Below are 22,388 nucleotides of genomic sequence, written 5' to 3'. Positions count from 1 at the left end.
AGATTCTAAAATTTAAGTCACACATAACAAGCAAATAGAACTCAGGGTCCCACCAGAATAGTTTGACCAAGAGATGAGGTTTTGATTAGCATAAGTCTATGCTGGTCCACAGATTGCAAGTGTCAATTTATACTGAATGTAACTTATACTTAGGCCAAAAAAAAATAATTCTTCACCTTGGGATAAGAGGCAGGCAGGAAAATGCCCAGAATAAGGGGAAAGTTGAGGTCACTTTTTTCAACACTGCCCTAAGACAACTGAATACATCGGCCATCTCAAATTCTAACACTTGACAGCCAGACATTTTTGCTGGGCTTCAAACTGGTACATGTACATTCAATTTAGGTACCACCTCCAAAGGGTGAAAAAATGTTCTTAAAATTTGCAGTCTTGGGCAGCTATTCAACAGCTGGGTGTGATTGCTGCCATTTCTAGAAATAAGTATTAAGATTTATAACCAAAGAGGCACAGTTTGCTCCCTAAGTGGTCTAGATTTACACATAAAACAAAAGGCCAGAAGCAATGCAACTTGTATTAGCTGGTGGTCCTCCTCTCTACCCCCACACCTAGTGCTAAGCCCTTTTTTGGCTATTTGGGGTAGTTCGTGCTTAGGCCTCCATACCTTTTGTCCACATAAGGTATCAATGGCAAATTTGAGTTAATTTTTTTCCCTTGGAATTCTAAAGGTTCTCAGGGTTTGTGGATTCCCCTGAAAGGAACTGAGAAAATAGCCAAAATATAGCAGAATTTTTAGTTTTGGGGAAAAATAGGAAAAAAGTGCTCTGGATACAAGTGTGTATTTTTTTCATGAAAAAAAAGGCATCAATAAATGATTTGCTGCGCTAAAGTCACCATCTTCCTAGCTTTCAGAAACATGCAGGGCTGAATTATGGGGAAAAAACGCTTTTAACCACAGTTGGGGCATTTTTTAAAAGAGGCAGCCCATTTCTCTTATATTTTGTGCTTTTAACCTACTACCGGTTTGTGGTGGAAACCAGTGTGAAACCCATAGGTGATCAAGAAAAGCTACATGTTTCTGAAAAGTGGACAGCATTCTGAATTCAACTAGGGGTAACGTGTAGCTCCCTCAAGGTTTTCTTAAATAAAATAAGGGCCTCATTATGAGTGTGTTGGTCCTAAGACTGCCACACTTGTGTTGATGGTCGGACTGCCACACTCAGGCTGCCCAATTATGATCCTGGTGGGCGGAGGACATCCGTCCCCACTGTAAACATTGTTCCAGATGGGCCGACAGCACTCTAGATTGTAGTCAGCCAGGGTGGCGCTGAACTCAGCGTCACCTGGCTGATTACAACCTTGTTCACTGCCAGCCTTTTCATGGTGGTTTCCCGCACACCAACATTAGCAGAGGCTCCACTTGGGGACGCTGTCAATGTTAAGGCCCTTTTCCCTGCTGGGCCGGCGGGCGGAAACACTGTTTCCACCCGCCGGCCCAGCAGGGAAAACATACGGCGGGCAAGTCGTCGCACTGGTGGTCTTCTGTTGACCGCCAGCGCTGATCTCGGCACTCTTTACCGCCGAGATCATAATGAGGGCCTAAGTGTTGAAATAAGGAAATATTGAACAGAAGTAGAAAAAAACAGCCATTTGTAACAACCTTTTAATCTGTAACTTTTTTTCTACGATGGCCAGTTTACAGAAGCAAAGTACCATAAATATGCTAGACCCTTTTGGTTGTGGGGATATATAGGATTTGTAGGTTCTCCAAGATTCCAAGGTATCCAGAGCCAACAACTTAGCTGCTCATACAATGGTTTTTCGTTGTGTTCTAAGTACACACCAATTCATATGGTAAAATATATAGTGTGGTAAATTCCTAATCAGACTTTCCCTGCTACATAAGTTGAAAATGTAAAGTAAAACAGTTGACATAAGCGAGTCAATTCAAACATCTAGTAATTAGAGGGAGTTTTTTTTACCTGCCAATTTATAGATCTGACCCACAAATCTTTTTTTAAAATTTGCAACATTTCCCACTATCTTCCAGAATAGAAACGCTTGATATTTATGCACAGGAGTGAGTGTGGGATAGCTTATGCACTGTGGCCCATGGGTTAAAAAATTGCCTTGCAGTGCACACTTACCATGAAAGTATGCAACCCTAAGCCTCGCCACACAATTAAACTGACATTTCCTGCTAAGGCTGAGAACACTAGCAAAACAGTGTGAGCTTTTGTTTTCGCTAGTACTATTAGACAAAACAAGCACAGCTCCCCGCATTTTGCTCAAGGCACTTACTCCAACAGCTCTCTGCTGTTATTAGTCGCTGGCAAGGAAGCTCAGCGTGTTAATGTGCTTACTTCAGCGATATGTGTACAAACTGCATTTAGAAGGCCTCTGTTTCTCAGGATTAGATTTTCACCCATCTGAGGGAGATACAATGTGTAGCAGAGTCTGTTGGTTGGTAATAGTCGTCAGTCACCCAAATGTGTAAAGGGCACATGGAAAGCTTTTTGTGCTTCAGGAGCATCTTTAATGAGTATAAACAGAACCCAGGTATGAAGGTTCAATTCTCCAAATATTGTAAACTAGGGGGGATTTCTGGGTTACTGTAACTTTCTGCTGCTGGTGCAGTTTTGTTGTTTATAGTCTATGTGCCAAGCAACTACAAAGCAATAGTGAGAAAATAAAACTAGATACAGAAATTATAAGCATTTGCCATGTAATGGGTCTCGCGATTGCTCGAGTTAGAGCTATCACCATTGTAAATTCCTAACTGGACTTTTCTTGCCACATAAATTGAAAATGTAAGTAAAACAGTTGCAAGTCAATTCATAGCACCACGGCCACCATGAGCGCAAAGGAGAGACAAAAGGAAAAAGAAGTTCGTTCGCAGTCAAACGTATCGTCAAAAGTGCAATTATCCAAGTAACAGGGTTGATGGCCAAGGCCGTAACAAAACTGCCCCAAGGAGGGACAAACGTAAAGCATTTACCAGTGATGACAAAGGATTTTTGAAATTCAAGCCTGTGAGGGAGTGATAGGCATGGTTAAAAGCCCACATAGATACCAACACTTTGGAAAAGTAGCGCTTGCATGCTGCTATGCTTGACCTAAAAACAGAGAATGAGTGAAAAGAAAAATATGAATGCAAATAAAGTGTTGTCCCATGAGCCCTGGCACTGAAGCACACTTCTTTTTATGCGGATTATGTGCCTTTGCAAAATGCCATAACTTATGGCACAAGACAGCCAATGGCTAAAGAGGGTCGACCCACTGCCCCATGCAGAATCAAAATGTGAATGAACGCTCGTTGACTCAACTGATGAAGAGGGCGACGCAAATCCTCCCTAAATTATGTAATTTTTGTTTCTGCTTTTCTTATTACAGGAGGCTGGCTAAAAAAGTAAAACTGTCCATAGGCCAGAGCTATAAAACTAACAGAACTTAGTCCTAGGAAACTCCACATTAACAGCTGAGTCATCAATTCAAAACTATCCTAGTGACACAATGGAGATGCGGTCTGACCAAAACCACTCTGCCATAGGTAAAATAGAAACCCATAAAGATGTAACCGTGTAAAGTTTAGGTGGCAGATGTAGGTGAATCATTGCTCCTAATGGTTCTGGGCAAGGTCCTGCATTAGAGTATCCTACAATGAGTAAGGAACATTTATATTTCTGGGCAAAATCTGGAATTTAAAAAAAGAAAACACAACATCTTGCATGCACAAGATTGAAAGCCTCTGGTAGCAACATCATCCTTGTTTCCTTCAGCATGAGGATCGTCAGCTGAGAATTGGGACATGTTTCTTCCTAGCCCAATGCATGTCTTCTACACCATATAACATTGTGAGTTATGCCCTTGATGGTTTATCTTTCACTCCTAAGCAAGCCATGAACTTCACCTTTCTGCACTGAATCTTTCCACAAGTAGACTAAACCTTAACTCCTACCCATAACTCACTCTGTGCTCTACTAAAGCTCACGATGTGTCTTATCACCTTTAAATTTGTTTTCTTCTTCTAAATATTTTATTGGCGTTTTTAATAAAGAGGAACAATACAAAAAAATGAGAAACAGATAAAAGCGAACACAAATGGAGAGACATGTATGCAAGTGAAATATACAGGAGCATGGCAATCAAATAAAACAGAGCTTATAGTACTTGAAAAATTTGCAGGACATTAGAAAACAACTTTGGAATGACTGGTGAATGAATGTACGACAATAAGAAAATAAAATGTAGAAGGGACAAAAATGGTTGATACGTGTGTGGGATTAGTTATGCGGATGGCTCCTGCGAAGTGTCCCTGAGTAACGTACATGTTACATATATGTCATAATAAATGTAAACAAGGTAGAGGGTAAAAGAATAGGAGGGGGAGGTCATGTGAGACAGTGGAGGAATTATTTTGTCATAGTTGCAACCAGGGGATATGGTCAAATGGTAGTGATTAGTAGGTTCCTCATTAGGGGGGTAAATTGCGAGTAAAGATATTGAGTGTTTTCCATATGCATTGTGAGATTATAGGATGGCCTTTTTTGAGGGATTCAGTTATATGTGTGCTCCTCAAGTAGGTAACCCAAGCCCACCAAGTATGGTGAGATACATTGTTGATGGATTTCCAATCGATTAAGATTACTTTTAGGGCAACAGTGAGTAGAAGATCAAGTAGCGTAGTTCCGAATCTAGTAAAATCAATTGGAGAATCTGCCAGGCGTGGACCCAGGATAATAAATGGAAAAGATAATGGAATGGTTCTCTTGAAAATGTTGTACAATTGGAATCTTTGAAGATTTTCTAGGAGTGGCTATACGAATGGTGTGACATTGTCATATTGGGTAGTAGAATGAAAGGATGGCAGACTGAGGACTTCAAGTCAAGCCATAGGGTTTATTTTAATGGGTCCCTGTCAAACCAACTTGAGCCTTGAGCAGCCAAGTATGCAGTGTGATAAGTATTCCAATTTTGGAAACTGCAACCTCAGTTTGAGGGGTGTTCTCAGTTTCCCAAAACGGATTCTGGGTTATTATCCGAAAGGAAACCCGGGATGACTATCGGTCTTAAGATAAAATCTTGGGATAGGCGGACTAGGTAAGAAATTAATCGGAGGTGATAAATTCATTTTGATGGTATTGAGACTTCTCCACCATGAAATAGGTTTAGGTGACCATGCAGACAGCAGGTTCTTTCAGCGATTTGTTTTCATTGATGGAGACAGATTCAGAAAGATCAATGCAGAACCAGATGACAAGATATTTGATAGTAGATTTCCGATTAAATTTGGAGGAGCCAATAACTGAAGAATTGTAGGATCCCCTTTAAACATTACCAGAGCCACAACATTCAACGTGCCCTTATTTGTCCTCTTACTACCTCAAGCAACACTAATCAAGATGACCTGCGAACCACAGTCATTTGAAGAAGAGAGCTGCTCAGTCACTGCAGCTCCCATTCCCTCTGCTGAGCCAGAACATCTGCTTAATGGGGTCAGACAATCAGTTAGTGCGTGACTGACACCACCTGCTTTCAAATGGCTCCCTATTAGCGTTGAACTAAACATGTGCCTTACGAAAGAGCAGCCTCTACCGCCTCGTCACACCTGCGTAGGATGTCAATAAGCCGCAGAGTTATTTAAAACCAAAATGGTAGAAAGAGCTAGGTTGTGATCCAATAGAATGAAGAAGGTGGGGTGCTAGCATAAAATGTGGCACAGGGTGCACAATCAAAAGGGGACTTTGCTAAACATGGAATATTCCTAAGCCTGAAAAAACTATACATGCCACTTTTACTGGAATTGCTTCAATGATAAAGCATCCCACACTACTGTTGCTCACTTTAACTATTCAATTAATAAATTGAGTAGATATGAATTTACACACTGTTTTTAACCAGTAAATTGAGTCAGAAAAAACTGAAAGGAAAAAAGGTCAGTTTCTACAATTTAACGAAATCGGGCAAGCAACCGCAACTATTATGCTGAATAATCCTTTGGAAGTCTGGCAGTAAATTAACCAGCAGCCGACTGCGTGACTCCCAACCAATTCAGGCACCCAAAATCGGAATTTCAAGTACTTACCGCACGTTTTTTTTAAATGCCTGCAAACGCATCTCAGTCCAAAGATTTGAACCTACTTCACCACTTTAAGCTCTTCGGAATACGTGCCCATTCTGCAGCACAGTACGAGGCAACAACACGCAGTCAGAACATTAACCTAGGCAGTTGGTGCTAGCAATCACCATGTGAAATAAAACTTGGACTAACTATAGAAGGCATGGCAGAGGCTGAAGACAAAGAACTGTACATTTATAGATAAACATGCAAAAAAAATCTATACCAGTGTTTCCCAAACTGTGGTCTGCAGACCCCCAGGGGTCCGTGACACATTCCCAGGGGGTCCGCAGGCCTGGAATGACCGAAAGATACTTCTCCAGCTGGGGCCTGACAGAAACACATGCGTGTTTTTATTTGTGCAGCAGTTGTAAAAGGGCTTCAAAGTTCCTTGCATAACAAGCAACTTTCGGGTGAAAATAAAAGCGTCAAAATATCCTTGGTGATTAATGTACCTGCTGGAGAGAGATGGGAGTTTTGTCTAGTGACAGTTTCTAAGGTAGGCAGATGGTTAATGTGCCTGATGCAGAGAATGTGTATCATGCAAAGAAAATTATTTTATGTGCGTAGCACAGTGGCTTACTGCTTCTGTCACAGAGATTATTTTGTTATTGTGCAGTTCATAAGTTAGAATCGTATTCTAGCACAGTGAGCTATGAATTGCCAAAGAGTTGTATGCAAACTGCATGGCACAAATTAGAAAGTTTTTTTTTCTCTGCCTTTCATTATCCTTATGCTGCTAAAAAAATAAAAAAATTGCTTGAGTACAAACACATTCCTATTAAAGCCCACGCTAACCACTGTGTTATGTTCTGAATCCTGAGTTTGTGCTTCTCCAGACCAAGCACTCTTAGAAAAGGCCTACCACTGTGAATGACATGTGAATTCTACACCTTGTAGTCAATGGAAAAGTGCTCCAAAACCCTACACTGGTATGCGAGGTGCTATAAAACAAATGAATTACATGAGACAGATAGGCTATGGAAACTTGAGAGGTCCTTATGGTTTTACTTCCTTTCCCCACCACATATTTATGTGAAAAAGCTTTCTCAGATCTTATATACCTAAAAAAACATAAAAACCGAAATCGCTTGGCAAATGCAGAATCTGACTTGAGGAGTCAGCTTTCCTAAATAAAACCAAATAAATAAAAGTTAGTCACCAAGATGCAGCAGCAAACTTCTCATTCAATTGTTTTGATTTCTGCATAAGTTTTCAATATAAAATAATTATATAATTAGTAATTCGAGTATTTGTTTGGTGTGTACTTGTTTGTGTATTTTTTGTCAATTACTGTTTTAATGTTTGAAATGTAAATTGTAAGCATTGTTTGGGGGTCCACGGCTTCCAGTAGTGATTCAATGGGGGTCCTCAGGAGTCAAAAGGTTGGGAACCACTGATCTATACAATATCAAGTTGATTTAAAAATAAAAGCCAATAGGTTTCACCAATGTGAGAGCTACTGCTTTTGCCAAAGTCTTTTAGCAATTAAGTACAGCAGGGGCAGCGGAGTGGCGCTGTGGAGTGGAGTGGTACTCTGTGGCGTAGAGTGGGGGGCAGAGTGTTGCAGGGGTGAGTGGCATAAAGTGCAATGGCGTATAGAGTGGTCCAAAGTAGAGTGGAGTGCAGAGCAGAGTTGCATAGAGTGCCGTTGCAAAGTGCAATGGCATAGAACAGTGTGTTGGGGCATAGAGTGAAGTAGCTTAGACTGGTGTAGAGTGGCACAGTGCAGACTGCAGCGTCGCAGAGCACAAGGGAGCAGAATAGAGTGGTATAAAATGCAGTGGCGGGACTTAGAGTGCAGTCGCCTAGAGTACAGTGGTGCAAATGCATAGCGTAGTGGTGCAGAGTAAAGCATAGTAGAGTCCTGAGCCATATAGTGGGGGAGAGCAGCCTGGCATAGAGAGCAGTGGTATATAGTAGCGTGGTATAGAGTACAGCTGAATAGCATGAAGTGCAGTGGCACAGCGTAATGCAAAGTAGAGTGGCGCAGAATGCAGTGGCGTAGAGTGGAGTGGTGCAACAAAGACCAGAGTGGTGTAGGTTGCCGTGGCATAGTGCAGTGGTGTACAGCAGAGTGCAGTGTAGTGACGTACAATGTAATGGCATAGAGTGCAGTGGCACAGATTACAGGGCGGTAGGGGTGGGAGGAAAAGAAGTAACATGAACTGGGATATGGGAGACTGATTGAATGCATAAGCACTAATTTGGAGTAATTGAACATAAAGAAAAAAGTAGCTCCAAAAACGAGAGCTCTGGTAGGATACAAGTACATGGTCAATGTTCCAAGGGAGGGCCAAACACAAAAAGACATGACCTTGCATCCCGTAAAACTGGGAAGAAGGAAATGAGAGCAACTGTGAAGCTAAGAAATGGTAAGCTATGGGCGGGCTGTAAGCCTACTGTATGTAGACATGTCTCGCAAAGACACAGCAGGCACTGCCTAGACAAAACTCAAAAAGGGCCTAAATGTAGTGTATTATTTCCAAACAGAGAAACAGCGGTTGTGCACCAAATAAATTAAGCTTCAAAATCCGGGGTAAACTAGCAGACATCACTTACTTGCTTTCTTGTGTAGTTGTTTATGGGTGGACCAACTTCCCTTAAAGCACTCCTAAAAATGTCAAACAATAGAAGAAATTATTAATAGTTGGCACATGCAAGTTGAACTTTATAGACAATAAATAAGAAGGGCATTTACATTTTTACCATGCAATATTGCATTACTACTGAATGTGTAGGCTTTCACAAACAATTTGAATATATTTTCTACATGTATTTTAAAATCTTTCAAGATAACGAAAAACATTTTTAGGTGTTTGTTATAATAAGTATTTCTACTTCAAGTTTTAACAACCATTGGCAAAACCGGTTAGGCTTGCTTCGCAATGCTTGTTTTGTGATCATTACTGGCTTTGCCAATGCTTGTACATTTGCAGTACAAGCACTCGAGTGCAAAGCCAATGGTGTCATCCAGCGATCTTAGAACATTATTTTCTATATTTCCACAATGGCAGTCACATAAAATGAAGGGGATAAAAGGAGCACCCACCCTCATTCCTTCATGTTTTTCCCTTTTCAATGTGCCCCTCCCGCCCCTGCTTCTTAAGCTCCCATTCGTGCACTGTGGCTGCTAACGTTTTGCCAAATGGGATGGGAAACTAAAAAAACTAAAAAGAAAATCAAGCTTGTAAGCATTTTTTTATTTTATTTTAAGAGAACAGGAAGCAGGTATGAACAATGACAGAAGCAACGAGGGACGAATCCTAAGCAACATAGCGGTTAAAGACTACACAACAAGGGAGACCGAGAAGGACAAGAAAGCCTAATAACATGGGGGAAGGAGGGAAGAAGCAGGAAAGGCTAAGCAACACAGGGGAGGTCAGGAAGGATGGGAAACCAACACAAATGATGCACAGAGGCAACCGGAAGAAGGAAGCACTCAGGTGACAACAGTTCGATGGATCCTCTTGAGTGCTTCACAAAAAAGAACAAGCATTTGCAATGCAAAGGGTCTCGCATTTCTCAGAGTTAGAGCTCTTAGTAGTTGTAAACTCCCAACCAGACTTTTCTTGCCTCACTAAAACTAGCGAGATCGTGCTGCGAAACAAAGAGAAAAAGTAGTCCACAAACCGGACGGAAAACATAGAGCCTCGTATGTTTTCAGTAGTTGGTCGCTGCGCTCGAGGAGGGCTAACCACCGGATAAGGCATGAGCCCCTTTCTAACTACTACAGCGTCTCGCAAGCGATACGCAGGCTCGACACTAAAAAAGTAATGCTTGAAAGGCAAGCACTGAAAGCAGCCAACCAAAGAGACAGTAAAGAGGCAATACTCATTGCGAGGGATAAACGCAAAAATTGACAAGCAGGGACACAAATAGGAGCATAGCAAAAGAGGAACAAGAAAACCTAACTAATGCTAAGCAGTGGGCAGGCTCCAAAGCCCTCTACATAATTGGTAAGCCACAATATGCCTTGCAAGATACTATTCAAGTGCTGTCTAGAGGCTCAACCTAAAAAGGGAGGTTGGTGCAACTTAATCTCCCTTGCACTGCTACAAAGCAATTATAGTAAAATTAGGTCTCGAACACTGCACTCCTATAAATCACGGTGCCATTATTCCCTTTGTCAAATATGGGATTAATCGAATTTATTTTGAACACTATGTGCCGAAGACATTAAACTGGGAAGTTGGACCAATTAAGCAACCCCAAAGAGTCACCTTTAAGCAACAGATTCAAAGTACCTTTTAGGGTTTAATTTAGCACAAAATTCACTGACAAGAAAATCACGATATGGTTGTCAGCGAGATCACCACAAGAAAACTATCCTATGCTCTTATCCTTCACAACATGATCACACCTTGAAAAGTGAAATGTGCATTATTCTCACATCAATGTATCAAGTCGGAGTGCAAGGTTTTTTTTATGAGGTAGATGTTAATCACTACTCTACAAGAAAACTTGTGAAACTTTTGAGTGTTTTTAATAATTTGCCTCAAGTCATTTGCAACATATTTGCGTCTTTTCAATTTCAGGAAGATTCTGATGCACTTAAGCGATCTCTAAATATGACTCAAGTTGCCCTGCAAACAAATACACAGGAAACTCAGGTGACTGCTAAAAGCTGCGCTATAAAGGTGCTATTCAAATAGCATAAGCTATGACTTGGCACCCACACCTATGGGATCGCTAATGTACCGGATAATTAGTGGGTCTTTAATGTAATCCACCACTGCAAGTCCCAAATACTTCGACTCCTCTTCGTCAGACTCAAAACTGCCCGCTTCTGCGTGTACCACAAATCCTTTCAGTTACACTACTCATCTGATTCCAGTCCACCACGCCAAAGAGGTGATCAAATATCAATCTCACTTATGACTGAAATACATCTCATAAGCCCAATGTGCAGCCATAAAAATATATGTAAAAACAATCAAAGAAAACAAAATCCTTACCCAAAAGACCTGCATATTCAGATCAATCACTATTGTACACTTTTGAGAAAAAAAAAAAAAAAAAAGCAGATGGCTATCTAACTGAGCTTTACCTTCTGTAAACGTTCGCCTAGCTAATTTACACCCAGGCTTTAGAAGTGGAAACCGTATAAAGCCAGATACCATAAAGGGAATGAAGAGGACTTAATAGTACATGAGGAACATGCTGGCTTTCTAGTTGTCCTTCAGCTAATCTAAATTTCCCATAATATACATCACTATGCATAATTAACATCTGTCAATCACTTTCTATTACTAGGTACATAGCATTATCAGTTTACCTCCTTTTCCTGCAGAACAACAAATCCTAATGTCATTTTTGTTGCTTTCAAATCACTCTTTTGGAGCTCCTCGGGTATCTATACTGATCATGCTGTCTCTTAATAAATACTTGGAACGGTTTGGTAACTTAATAAGAAACCTTGGCTAATGGTTCCTCTACTGAATTATATCCAATCTTGCTAACTGCTTAGCAGAAGCATAGCTCTTGACGGTTCAATGTTAAGTCAGTCCAAACGCTGCAAAAACTGAATTATACAAACTTCTTCAAACTCTCACACCTTAAAAATGGGCATAAAAATGCCCTCTTCTATATTATACTCAAATATTGTGAATAATAATGCTCAATCCTTTCATTTCACCCCTTGACAAACTACATTTTGACCTTAACGAAAAGGCCATCACCAACACTGCTCAAAAGCAAATAATTCTCTCTGAAAACAGCGGTCCAGCAGTCACTGGTCCTTTCAAGGATCAACTATAAAATATGTTCTGATATGGTGCACCCTACATAAATAAGTAAATAACTAAATCAGGCAACCATGTTTAAAGGTTGCACTGCACATTGCTGCCAATCTACACTCCATCTCATGCAGCTGCGACCATGCCTACGAGCTCTCACTTAGCTCCCCTTGGAAACCACATGCCCATTCAAGATTGCATGTCTATCTCAACACACTGCTCAAAAGCATCACCAAAGTTATCCCACAAATAAGAAATATCTGGATGTAATAATTCCCTGAGAAGCATGGCATGCTCCTGGGTATATCCTCCCAGGCCACGAGTAACCAGGCACTAACATTAGGAATGAGATAAATACTCTACTTGGCAGAGCCATTATGTGACTGACAAAATATCACACCAATAGCTGAAAAGGCTGGATGATTAAAGCCAGTGGCTGAAAGGGGACGACCCAAAACTTACTCTCCATGTTTTGTTGGCCATGACAGTTTGACAGCTGTGCTGTTAAATCACAGACCTAAAAAAGGTAAGAAAACTAGTACAAAATCACGGACTGTTGCTGTGAAGTGGAAGTAACTAAGTTCTGAACAAAATATTGTAACATCAGATAAAGTCATGCAATATAAATAAGAAAGGACTGGACTCAAATTTCAAGGTTAAAAATAGTAGGAAAAGCTCGACTCTGCCATACAGCACCCGGAAAATATAAGTTTCAAAAACATCCTTAATCAAATGCATCAGAGTACTGAATAAATGTAGCAATACTTTAATATGAGTGCCAAAAAATAAAAATAAAACATTGGCAAAGCCTTTAAATCAACCATTTAGAGTATTTGTAAAGTGCACTACTCACCCGTGAGGGTCTCAAGGCGCTGAGGTGAGGGGGCACTGCTATTGCTCAAACAGCCATGTCTTGAGATGTCTCCTGATGGTAAGTAGGTCCTGTGTCTGCCGCAGGTGGGTGGAAAGAGTGTTCCACGTCTTGGCGGCAAGGTGGGAGAATGATCTGCCCCCGGCGGTCGTTCTCTGGATGCATCGGACGGTGGCGAGGGCAAGGTCGGCAGAGCAAAGCTGTTGGGTCGGGGTGTAGAAGGAGAGCCGTCTGTTCAGGTATTCTGGTCCTGTGTTGTGCAGTGCCTTGTTAGCGTGGGTGAGGAGTTTGAACGTGATTCTCTTGTCGACAGGGAGCCAGTGTAGGTCTCCGAGGTGGGCTGTGATGTGGCAGTGGCGGGGGATGTCCAGGATGAGGCGTGCAGAGGCATTCTGTATACGTTGCAGTCTTTTCTGGAGCTTGGCCATTGTTCCTGCATAGAGGGCATTGCCGTAGTCCAATTTGCTGCTTACGAGGGCTTGGGTGACCGTCCTTCTTGTTTTAGTGGGGATCCATTTGTCGATCTTACGAAGCATTGCAGAGGGTGTTGAAGCAGGAGGAGGATATGGCATTGACTTGCTGGGTCATTGATAGTGAGGAGTCCAGGATGAATCCCAGGTTGCGAGCGTGGTCGGTGGGTGTCGGGGCAGTTCCCAGTGTGGCAGGCCGTTAGGAGTCGTCCTATGCGGAGGGGGTGGAGCCGAAGATGAGGACCTCAGTCTTGTCGGAATTCAGTTTCAGGCAGCTGTTCTTCATCCATTCGTGATGGCCTTAATTCATTCGTGGAGGGTGGTCTTGGCGATGGCGGGGTCCTTGGTGAGGGAGAGGATCAGGTGGGTGTCATCGGCGTATGAGACAATGTTGAGGTGGTGCGATCGGGCGATGTTAGCAAGCAGAGCCATGTAGACGTTAAAGAGGGTCGGGCTGAGGGACGATCCCTGGGGTATGCCGCAGATGATTCTGGTGGCTTCAGAGCAGAATGAAGGAAGCCGGACTCTCTGAGTGCTGCCGGTGAAGAAGGAGGTGATCCAGTCCAGGGGTCTGTTGCGGATTAGTTGAGGCATGTGCATAGGGTGTGGTGGCAGACGGTGTTGAACGGGGCTGAGGGGTCCAGGAGGATGAGGGACACGGCTTTGCGTTGTCAAGTATGTTCCTGATGGTCATCTGTGGCGGCGATGAGGGTGGTTTTGGTACTGTGGTTGCTGTGGAATCTGGATTGGGATGGGTCCAGAGTGTTCTCCTCGAGGAAACGGGTCAGCTGTTTGTTGACAATTTGCTCTATGACTTTTGCCGGGAAGGGGAGCAGGGAGATGGGCCGGAAGTTCTTGAGGTCCTTTGGGTCTGCCTTGGGTTTCTTGAGGAGGTCGTTGATGTTGGCGTGTTTCCAGCTCTCTGGGAAGGTGGCTGTCTTGAAGGAACTGTTGATGATCTTCCGGAGTTGGGGTGCGATGACGGGGCTTGCTCTGTTGAAGATGTGGTGAGGGCAGGGTTCAGATGGTGAGCTGGAGTGGATGGTATTCATGATTTCAATGGCGTCGTTGTTGTGAGTCCAGAAGAGTAGGAGGCTGGTGGATGGTGAGTCTGTGGTATCTGTGGTTGCCGGGGGTTTCTGAGTACTGAAGCGGTCATGGATGTCTGCGATCTTGCGGCAGAAGGTGGTGGCTAGGGAGTCCTAGAGGTCTTGTGATAGTGTGGACGTTGGAGCCGGGGTTGGAGAGCTCCTTCACAATGTTGAAGAGCTCCTTGTAGCAGGGTGCGTGGTTGTCGATGCATTCTTTGAAGGCAGTTTTCTTGGTGGTTCAGATACGTTGGTGTTGTCTGCGGAAGGCGTTCTTGAAGGCTTTGTGGTTGTCCGGTGTCTGATCTTGGTGCGACTTCTTTTCGAGTCTTCACGTTTGCTTGGATTCCTGAAGGTCGGCGGTGAACCAGAAGGCCTTTCTTTTGGTGCGTCTGTTAGAAGGTTTCTTGATCGGGGTGAGAGTGTTGGCACAGTCGTCAATCCATTGTCGGAGGTTGCGGGCTACTGTGTCAGTGGTGTCGATAGGTTCTTCTGGGAGAGGGTAGTGATCAGTTTGTCTTCCGTGACCTTGTTCCATCTGCGGTGGTGAATCCATTGCAGGTGATGGTGTGTTGTGGGTTTCTCGAAGGAGAAGTTGATGCAGCAGTGGTCGGTCCAGTGGAGTTCAGTGGTGTGACTGAAGGAAACGTGTTTGCTTGCAAAGAAAATGGGGTCAAGCGTGTGTCCTGCAGAGTGGGTGGGTGTTGTGACGAGCTGCTTGAGGCCGAGGTTGTCTAGCAGGGTGGTAGAGTTGTTGTTGTTGGAAGTCCGAGTCCCCGAGGAGTATGTAGTCTGTGGATGCGAGAACGTGCGTGCTGATGACGTCGGTGATGGAGTCGCTAAAACTGCTGTGGGGGGCTTGAGGGGTCTGTAAACGAGGGTCCCTCGAAGGGTGGTGTTTGGGTCGGTGTAGATGTGGAAGTGCAGGTGTTCGGCAGTGCTGAGGGGGTCATCAGTGCTGGTCATGATTCTGAGGGTATTCTTGTGGACAATGATGATGCCTCCTCATGGTCTGTTCGTACAGTCCATGCGGGTGATCTTGTAGCCATCTGGGATGGCTATGGCGATGTCGGGCGCTGAGGAGGGGTTCATCCAGGTCTCAGTCAGGAAGGCGACGTCTGGGAGGCTGTTGAGTAGATTCCAAAGTTTGACGGCGTGTTGTGGACGGAGCGGGTATGGAGTAGGATGCATCTGAGATAGTTACATCTTGCCTTGGGTCGTTGGCGTGGAGGCTGGTGAAGGTGCAGGTGCAGTTCCGGCAAGAGAAGGGTCCGCGGGTGAGCTGTGGGGTTGCTTGATGGCAGGTGGAAGAGCGGTCGGTGTTGAGTGCATGGAGGGCGGTGGCATTGTAGTGGAGACGGGTGTAGCAGCAGGGGGGGGGGGGCGATATGGGGTTGGGGTGTGAGTACTAGAGTTTTGGCACTGCGCGCGGTCCAGGCGCCGACAGGCTTCCCTTAGTGCCAGCCATCAAGTGGGGGGGGGGGATGGGAGAGGACAGCTGGGAGGCGGGAGCAGGGCAAAAACTGCACAAAAAGGGGGGGCGGGGCCAGCAGCAGCAGGAGTGCAACACGAGAGGAGCCAATAGCAATGCAGGATGCCAAAAAGAGTACGAGGGACTCAGCAATTTAAGCTTGCATGGTCACTGAACTTTATACCTTAATTTTTGGTTGATCAAGTCATTTTGTGCAAAATGCAACAGCTGCATGAATTGGAGTAAATTCAGAGGATCACAGTGGGTCCGCCGTTAGTGGTGTTTCTACAATCACATTCCTGCTTTATGTTATATGGTGTACATTATGCCACTGGAACAGCTTCACAATAGCAATTGGGTCTGTCATCGACCTGGTTTCCAGGATACCACTGCAACATGGTCGAGTGGTGTTTTTTGCAGTTGCAGCAGGTAGTATGATGTGTGAAATGTATTCTTAAAATATCTGTCCTCTTCACCCGAAAGCAGAGCAAAAGAAGTCTCACTACTATCCAAAGAAAACATTAGTAAGTGAAGAACAGCACACTTGTTTCTGGCTACCTGCCCATTATGACCACTAACTGTGGTGGGCTATTTGCATTGCATGAGCACACTGTACAGTTAAGGTGCTGCTATTTTGGTGCACTAACTAGCTGAATTTCTGCTCTCTATCAACCTGTCCGTGGCTACCTTTGCGAAGAAGCATCAACGGATTACTGATCCTTTGCTTTGTTACTTATTGAAAGTTCTTAATTTGTGACATTAGCAAGTTTGTGCTTCAAAATTTGCATGTATAAGTAAAAATGCAAGAGCGTTTGTAACATCTCCAATGACTCTTACACAGGACGTAGTTGCATAACTTCCCCACAATCATAGTAATTACTTAACAGTCTACAGGCCACTATGCACAAGTCATTGAAATCCATCAGATGAAGGCTAAGTAGTCCCCCATTTCCTTCATTCATGGAAAAATTGAAGATCAGGATGCAAAAAGGGCGCTTAGGCAGCCTGGCCAAATTAAGCATCAGCTTCCAAGTGGACACCCATACATTAATGTTTCTATTTCATGTGGCCTTGTCCAGGCAACTACCTCGACAGAACATGATGCTAAAAAGGTGAGAACCAGTCTTGGCTCTCTCACTTCATGTACACAGACCCCCTTTGGAAGGGCGGTTCCAGCAATCTTGTAGCATTCAAAAATGCAAGAGAACTTCAAAGAGACAACCAAAACCTTGTAGAAAGATTTCCTAGAATGGAAGAGCTATCATGTCAGAGGATTAAACATCTTTAGTCCTGTAGAAAAAAGAATCACATTCAATGGTTGCAGAGGGCAGTAAACGTTGTTGGTATGGAGGATAAATACAAAGACAGCATAATCTCCTGATCAACACGGAAACCCAACAGGACCTAGGGTCTGTTAAGGAAAACCCTTGCATGTTGAATAGTGTGTAGGGTCCAGAACAAGAAACCAATTACAGTATATTCTCTTCAGTAAGAAGTGATAGCATGTCAAAAACACAACTTTCAGGGCCACCACTTTAATAACATTAAAAAAAAACAACTGAGGTTACACGAATGACAACGCTGCAAATGGAGACAAATTGCAAAGTTTTAGAAACGGTTGTTGTAAGGAAATGCCTCCTTGGCATGGTTACCCCCTGACTTTTTGCCTTTGCTGATGCTAAGTTTTGATTTGAAAGTGTGCGGAGGCCTGCTAACCAGGCCCCAGCACCAGTGTTCTTTCCCTAACCAGATACTTTTGTTTCCACAATTGGCACACCCTGGCATCCAGGGAAGTCCTTGTAACTGGTACCCCTGGTACCAAGGGCCCTGATGCCAGGGAAGGTCTCTAAGGGACGCAGCATGTCTTATGCCACCCTGGGGACCCCTCACTCAGCACGGACACACTGCTTACCAGCTTGTGTGTACTGGTGAGGACAAAACGAGTAAGTCGACATGGCACTCCCCTCAGGGTGCCATGCCAACCCCACACTGCCTACAGGTATAGATAAGTCACTCCTCTAGCAGGCCTTACAGCCCTAAGGCAGGGTGCACTATACCATAGGTGAGGGCACCAGTGCATGAGCACTGTGCCCCTACAGTGTCTAAGCAAAACCTTAGACATTGTAAGTGCAGGGTAGCCATAAGAGTATATGGTCTGGGAGTCTGTCATGCACGAACTCCACAGCACCATAATGGCTACACTGAAAACTGTGAAGTTTGGTATCAAACTTCTCAGCACAATAAATGCACACTGATGCCAGTGTACATTTTATTGTCACATACACCCCAGAGGGCACCTTAGAGGTGCCCCCTGAAACCTTAACCGACTACCCGTGTAGGCTGACTGGTTTTTAACAGCCTGCCACACACCAGACATGTTGCTGGCCACATAGGGAGAGTGCCTTTGTCACTCTGTGGCTAGTAACAAAGCCTGTACTGGGTGGAGGTGCTTCACACCTCCCCCTTGCAGGAACTGTAACACCTGGGGGTGAGCCTTTGTGAGCCTCAAAGGCTCACCCCCTTTGTTACAGCACCACAGGGCACTCCAGCTAGTGGAGTTGCCCGCCCCCTCCGGCCACAGCCCCACTTTTGGCGGCAAGGCCGGAGGAGATAATGAGAAAAACAAGGAGTCGTCACTGGCCCCAAGGTGTCCTGAGCTGAGGTGACTAACTTTTAGAAATCCTCCATCTTGCAGATGGAGGATTCCCCCAATAGGATTAGGTATGTGCCCCCTCCCCTCAGGGAGGAGGCACAAAGAGGGTGTAGCCACCCTCAGGGCTAGTAGCCATTGGCTACTAACCCCCCAGACCTAAACACACCCCTAAATTCAGTATTTAGGGGCTCCCCAGAACCTAGGAACTCAGATTCCTGCAACCTAAGAAGAAGAGGACTGCTAAGCTGAAAAACCCTGCAGAGAAGACGGAGACACCAACTGCTTTGGCCCCAGCTCTACCGGCCTGTCTCCCCACTTCTAAAGACACTGCTCCAGCGACGCTCTCCCCAGGGACCAGCGACCTCTGAAGCCTCAGAGAAATGCCCTGCATCTAGAAGGACCAAGAACTCCCGAGGACAGCGGCTCTGTTCACCAAAGACTGCAACTTTGAAACAAAGAAGCAACTTTGAAACAACTTGCGGTTCCCGCTGGAAGCGTGAGACTTGACACTCTGCACCCGACGCACCCAGCTCGACTTGTGGAGAACAATCACTTCAGGGAGGACTCCCCGGCGACTGCGAGACCGTGAGTAGCCAGAGTTGCCCCCCCTGAGTCCCCACAGCGACGCCTGCAGAGGGAATCCCGAGGCTCCCCCTGACCGCGACTGCCTGCTTCTAATATCCGACGCCTGGTAAAGACTCTGCACCCGCAGCCCCCAGGGTCTGAAGGATCCGACCTCCAGTGCAGGAGCGACCCCCAGGTGGCCCTCTCCCTTGACCAGGTAGTGGCTACCCCGAGGAGCCCCCCCCCTTGCCTGCATCGCTGAAGAGACCCCTTGGTCTCCCATTGAAACCTATTGAGAAGCCGACGTGTGTTTGCACACTGCACCCGGCCGCCCCCGTGCAGCTGAGGGTGTACTTTCTGTGTGGACTTGTGTGTCCCCCGGTGCCCTACAAAACCCCCCTGGTCTGCCCTCCGAAGACGCGGGTACTTACCTGCTGGCAGACTGGAACCGGGGCACCCCCTTCTCTTCATTGAAGCCTATGTGTTTTGGGCACCACTTTGACCTCTGCACCTGACCGGCCCTGAGCTGCTGGTGTGGTAACTTTGGGGTTGCTCTGAACCCCCCCCAACGGTGGGCTACCTTGGACCCAAACTTGAATCCCATAGGTGGTTTACTTACCTGCAAAAACTAACAAACTCTTACTATCCCCAGGAACTGTTGAAAATTGCACTGTGAAAACTGTATATGCTATTTTGCCAATTCAAAGTTCCTAAAGTACCTACCTGCAATACCTTTCATTTGAAGTATTACATGTAAATCTTGATCCTGTGGTTCTTAAAATAAACTAAGAAAATATATTTGTCTATACAAAAACCTATTGGCCTGGAATTGTCTCTGAGTGTGTGTTCCTCATTTATTGCCTGTGTGTGTACAACAAATGCTTAACACTACCCTCTGATAAGCCTACTGCTCGACCACACTACCACAAAATAGAGCATTAGAATTCTCTCTTTTTGCTACTATCTTACCTCTAAGGGGAACCCTTGGACTCTGTGCATACTATTCCTTACTTTGAAATAGTGCATACAGAGCCAACTTCCTACAGTTTTTTGTGGGCAAATACATTTAAGCTGAAATTCACGATAGCTGATATGAAGGGACTTGAATTAAAGTAAAATGCCAATCTGTTCAAGAGGGAAATAACCGAAAATACTTTAAAGATTCAAGGTAACTGAATAATGACCTTCATCAGGCCAGTGTTCTGCTTGGGCCTACACTGCATCTTGGTGGACGTTATCACTTCACACGTTTTACAAGCTGACCGCCCTCAGACAGTCCTAAATAAACATGTTATGCTCTCAGAAAACCAGAGGTTAAAGCAATACAATCTTGAAGCCGTAACAGTTCATATCTTTAACATCCGGGCTAGCTGTCTGGTGTTTGTAAAATTGTCAGAAAATAAGCTACATTTCTCAAATATTATGCCTTTCGGGAAGACAAATGTGGCAACTGCATAAAATATGGATCTTTGTGACTGGGGAGGAGGCAGTATTAAAGGTATGACTTCCAGTAAGAAGAGTCTTTCAGTACAAAAGCGAGGTGCCATCTTGGTCAAGTTGTTACCATTGTTCCAATACACGGGAAGCAGGACTAGAATCAAAGAGAACTTAACAGATTTTTACACAACTCCAGCTCCTACATTTAAAATGTATGGCAAGTGTAATTTTCTCGACAACTGCAAATTAGAGGCACTAGCAGGTCATGGATATGATCCAAGAAAGTGGGTATCCGGGAGTCAAGAGGGTATTTTTGCAAGAAATCGACAATAGCACCCAATTAAGATGTGCCTTCACACAGACGCCCAATGGGTCTTGCTAGCTTACCTTACCCAAATGGACGTCTTGCACTTGACACATAAAAATATTTTCTCTGTGGTTAGTGAGTCATTTCTCCTCAGCAGCACGGTTAGGATTATGTTCTACAGAATGAAAATGTCACTTACCCAGTGTACATCTGTTCGTGGCATCAGTCGCAGTAGATTCGCATGTTCTGCAATAGCTCGCCATCTGGTGTTGGGCCGGAGTGTTACAAGTTGTTTTTCTTCGAAGAAGTCTTTCGAGTCACGGGACCGAGTGCCTCCTCCTTTTGTCTCCATTGCGCATGGGCGTCGACTCCATCTTCGATTGTTTTTCCCCGCAGAGGGTGAGATAGGAGTTGAATTGTAGTAATAGTGCCCATGCAATGGAGTGACTAAGTATGCACCTATTTAAGGTTGAGATGATACATATATAAATAATTGAAGGTAACTTCCAAACTGCTACAGGCTCCCGGGGAGGCGGGTGGGCACATGCGAATCTACTGCGACTGATGCCACGAACAGATGTACACTGGGTAAGTGACATTTTCAGTTCAATGGCATCTGTCGCTGTAGATACGCATGTTCTGCATAGACTAGTAAGCAGTTATTTCCCCAAAAGCGGTGGATCAGCCTGTAGGAGTGGAAGTAGTTTGAAATAATGTTCTTAATACGGCTTGACCTACTGTGGCTTGTTGTGCGGATAACACGTCTACACAGTAGTGCTTGGTGAATGTGTGAGGCGTAGACCATGTGGCTGCCTTACATATTTCTTGCATTGGGATGTTTCCTAGAAAGGCCATGGTAGCACCTTTCTTTCTGGTTGAGTGTGCCCTTGGTGTAATGGGCAGCTGTCGTTTAGCTTTAAGGTAGCAGATTTGGATGCATTTAACTATCCATCTGGCTATACCTTGTTTTGAAATTGGGTTTCCTGCATGAGGTTTTTGAAATGCAATAAAGAGTTGTTTAGTCTTTCTGATGTTTTTTGTTCTGTCAATGTAATACATCAATGCTCTTTTGACATCTAATGTATGTAGTGCCCTTTCAGCTACGGTATCTGGCTGTGGAAAGAACACTGGAAGTTCTACTGTTTGATTTAGATGGAACGGTGAAATAACCTTTGGCAAAAATTTAGGATTGGTCCGTAGGACGACTTTATTTTTGTGTAGTTGTATAAAAGGTTCCTGTATTGTAAACGCCTGAATCTCGCTTACTCTTCTTAGGGAAGTAATGGCGATGAGAAATGCCACCTTCCAGGTTAGGAACTGTATGTCGCAGGAGTGCATGGGTTCAAAAGGTGGACCCATAAGTCTAGTTAGGACAACATTTAGGTTCCATGAAGGAACAGGTAGTGTTCTTGGTGGTATAATTCTCCTAAGGCCCTCCATGAATGCTTTAATGACTGGTATCTTATATAGGGAAGTTGAATAGGTAGTCTGCAGGTATGCAGATATTGCTGCAAGGTGTATTTTAATGGAAGAGAAAGCTAGGTTAGATTTTTGTAAGTGAAGCAAGTAACCCACTACATGTTCTGGAGTTGTGTGTAATGGTTGTATTTGATTAATATGGCAGTAGCAAACAAACCTCTTCCATTTACTTGCATAGCAGTGCCTGGTGGATGGCCTTCTGGCTTGTTTTATGACTTCCATACATTCTTGGGT

General features: G+C 44.3%; 1 protein-coding gene across 1 annotated transcript in view; it reads right to left on the bottom strand.

The window, feature by feature from the left end:
* METAP1 (methionyl aminopeptidase 1) overlaps positions 1-22,388 on the bottom strand; it is a 336,590-nt gene that overhangs the window by 271,514 nt on the left and 42,688 nt on the right. Inside the window, exon 2 of the mRNA XM_069238322.1 lies at positions 8,639-8,690. Coding sequence (XP_069094423.1) covers positions 8,639-8,690 — 52 coding nt within the window. The remainder of the gene's footprint in view (positions 1-8,638; positions 8,691-22,388) is intronic.

Source organism: Pleurodeles waltl, chromosome 1_2 (genome assembly GCF_031143425.1).
Source record: "Pleurodeles waltl isolate 20211129_DDA chromosome 1_2, aPleWal1.hap1.20221129, whole genome shotgun sequence".
In the NCBI taxonomy this organism is placed as follows: Eukaryota; Metazoa; Chordata; class Amphibia; order Caudata; family Salamandridae; genus Pleurodeles; species Pleurodeles waltl.
This window is presented reverse-complemented; position numbering and strand designations above follow the sequence as displayed.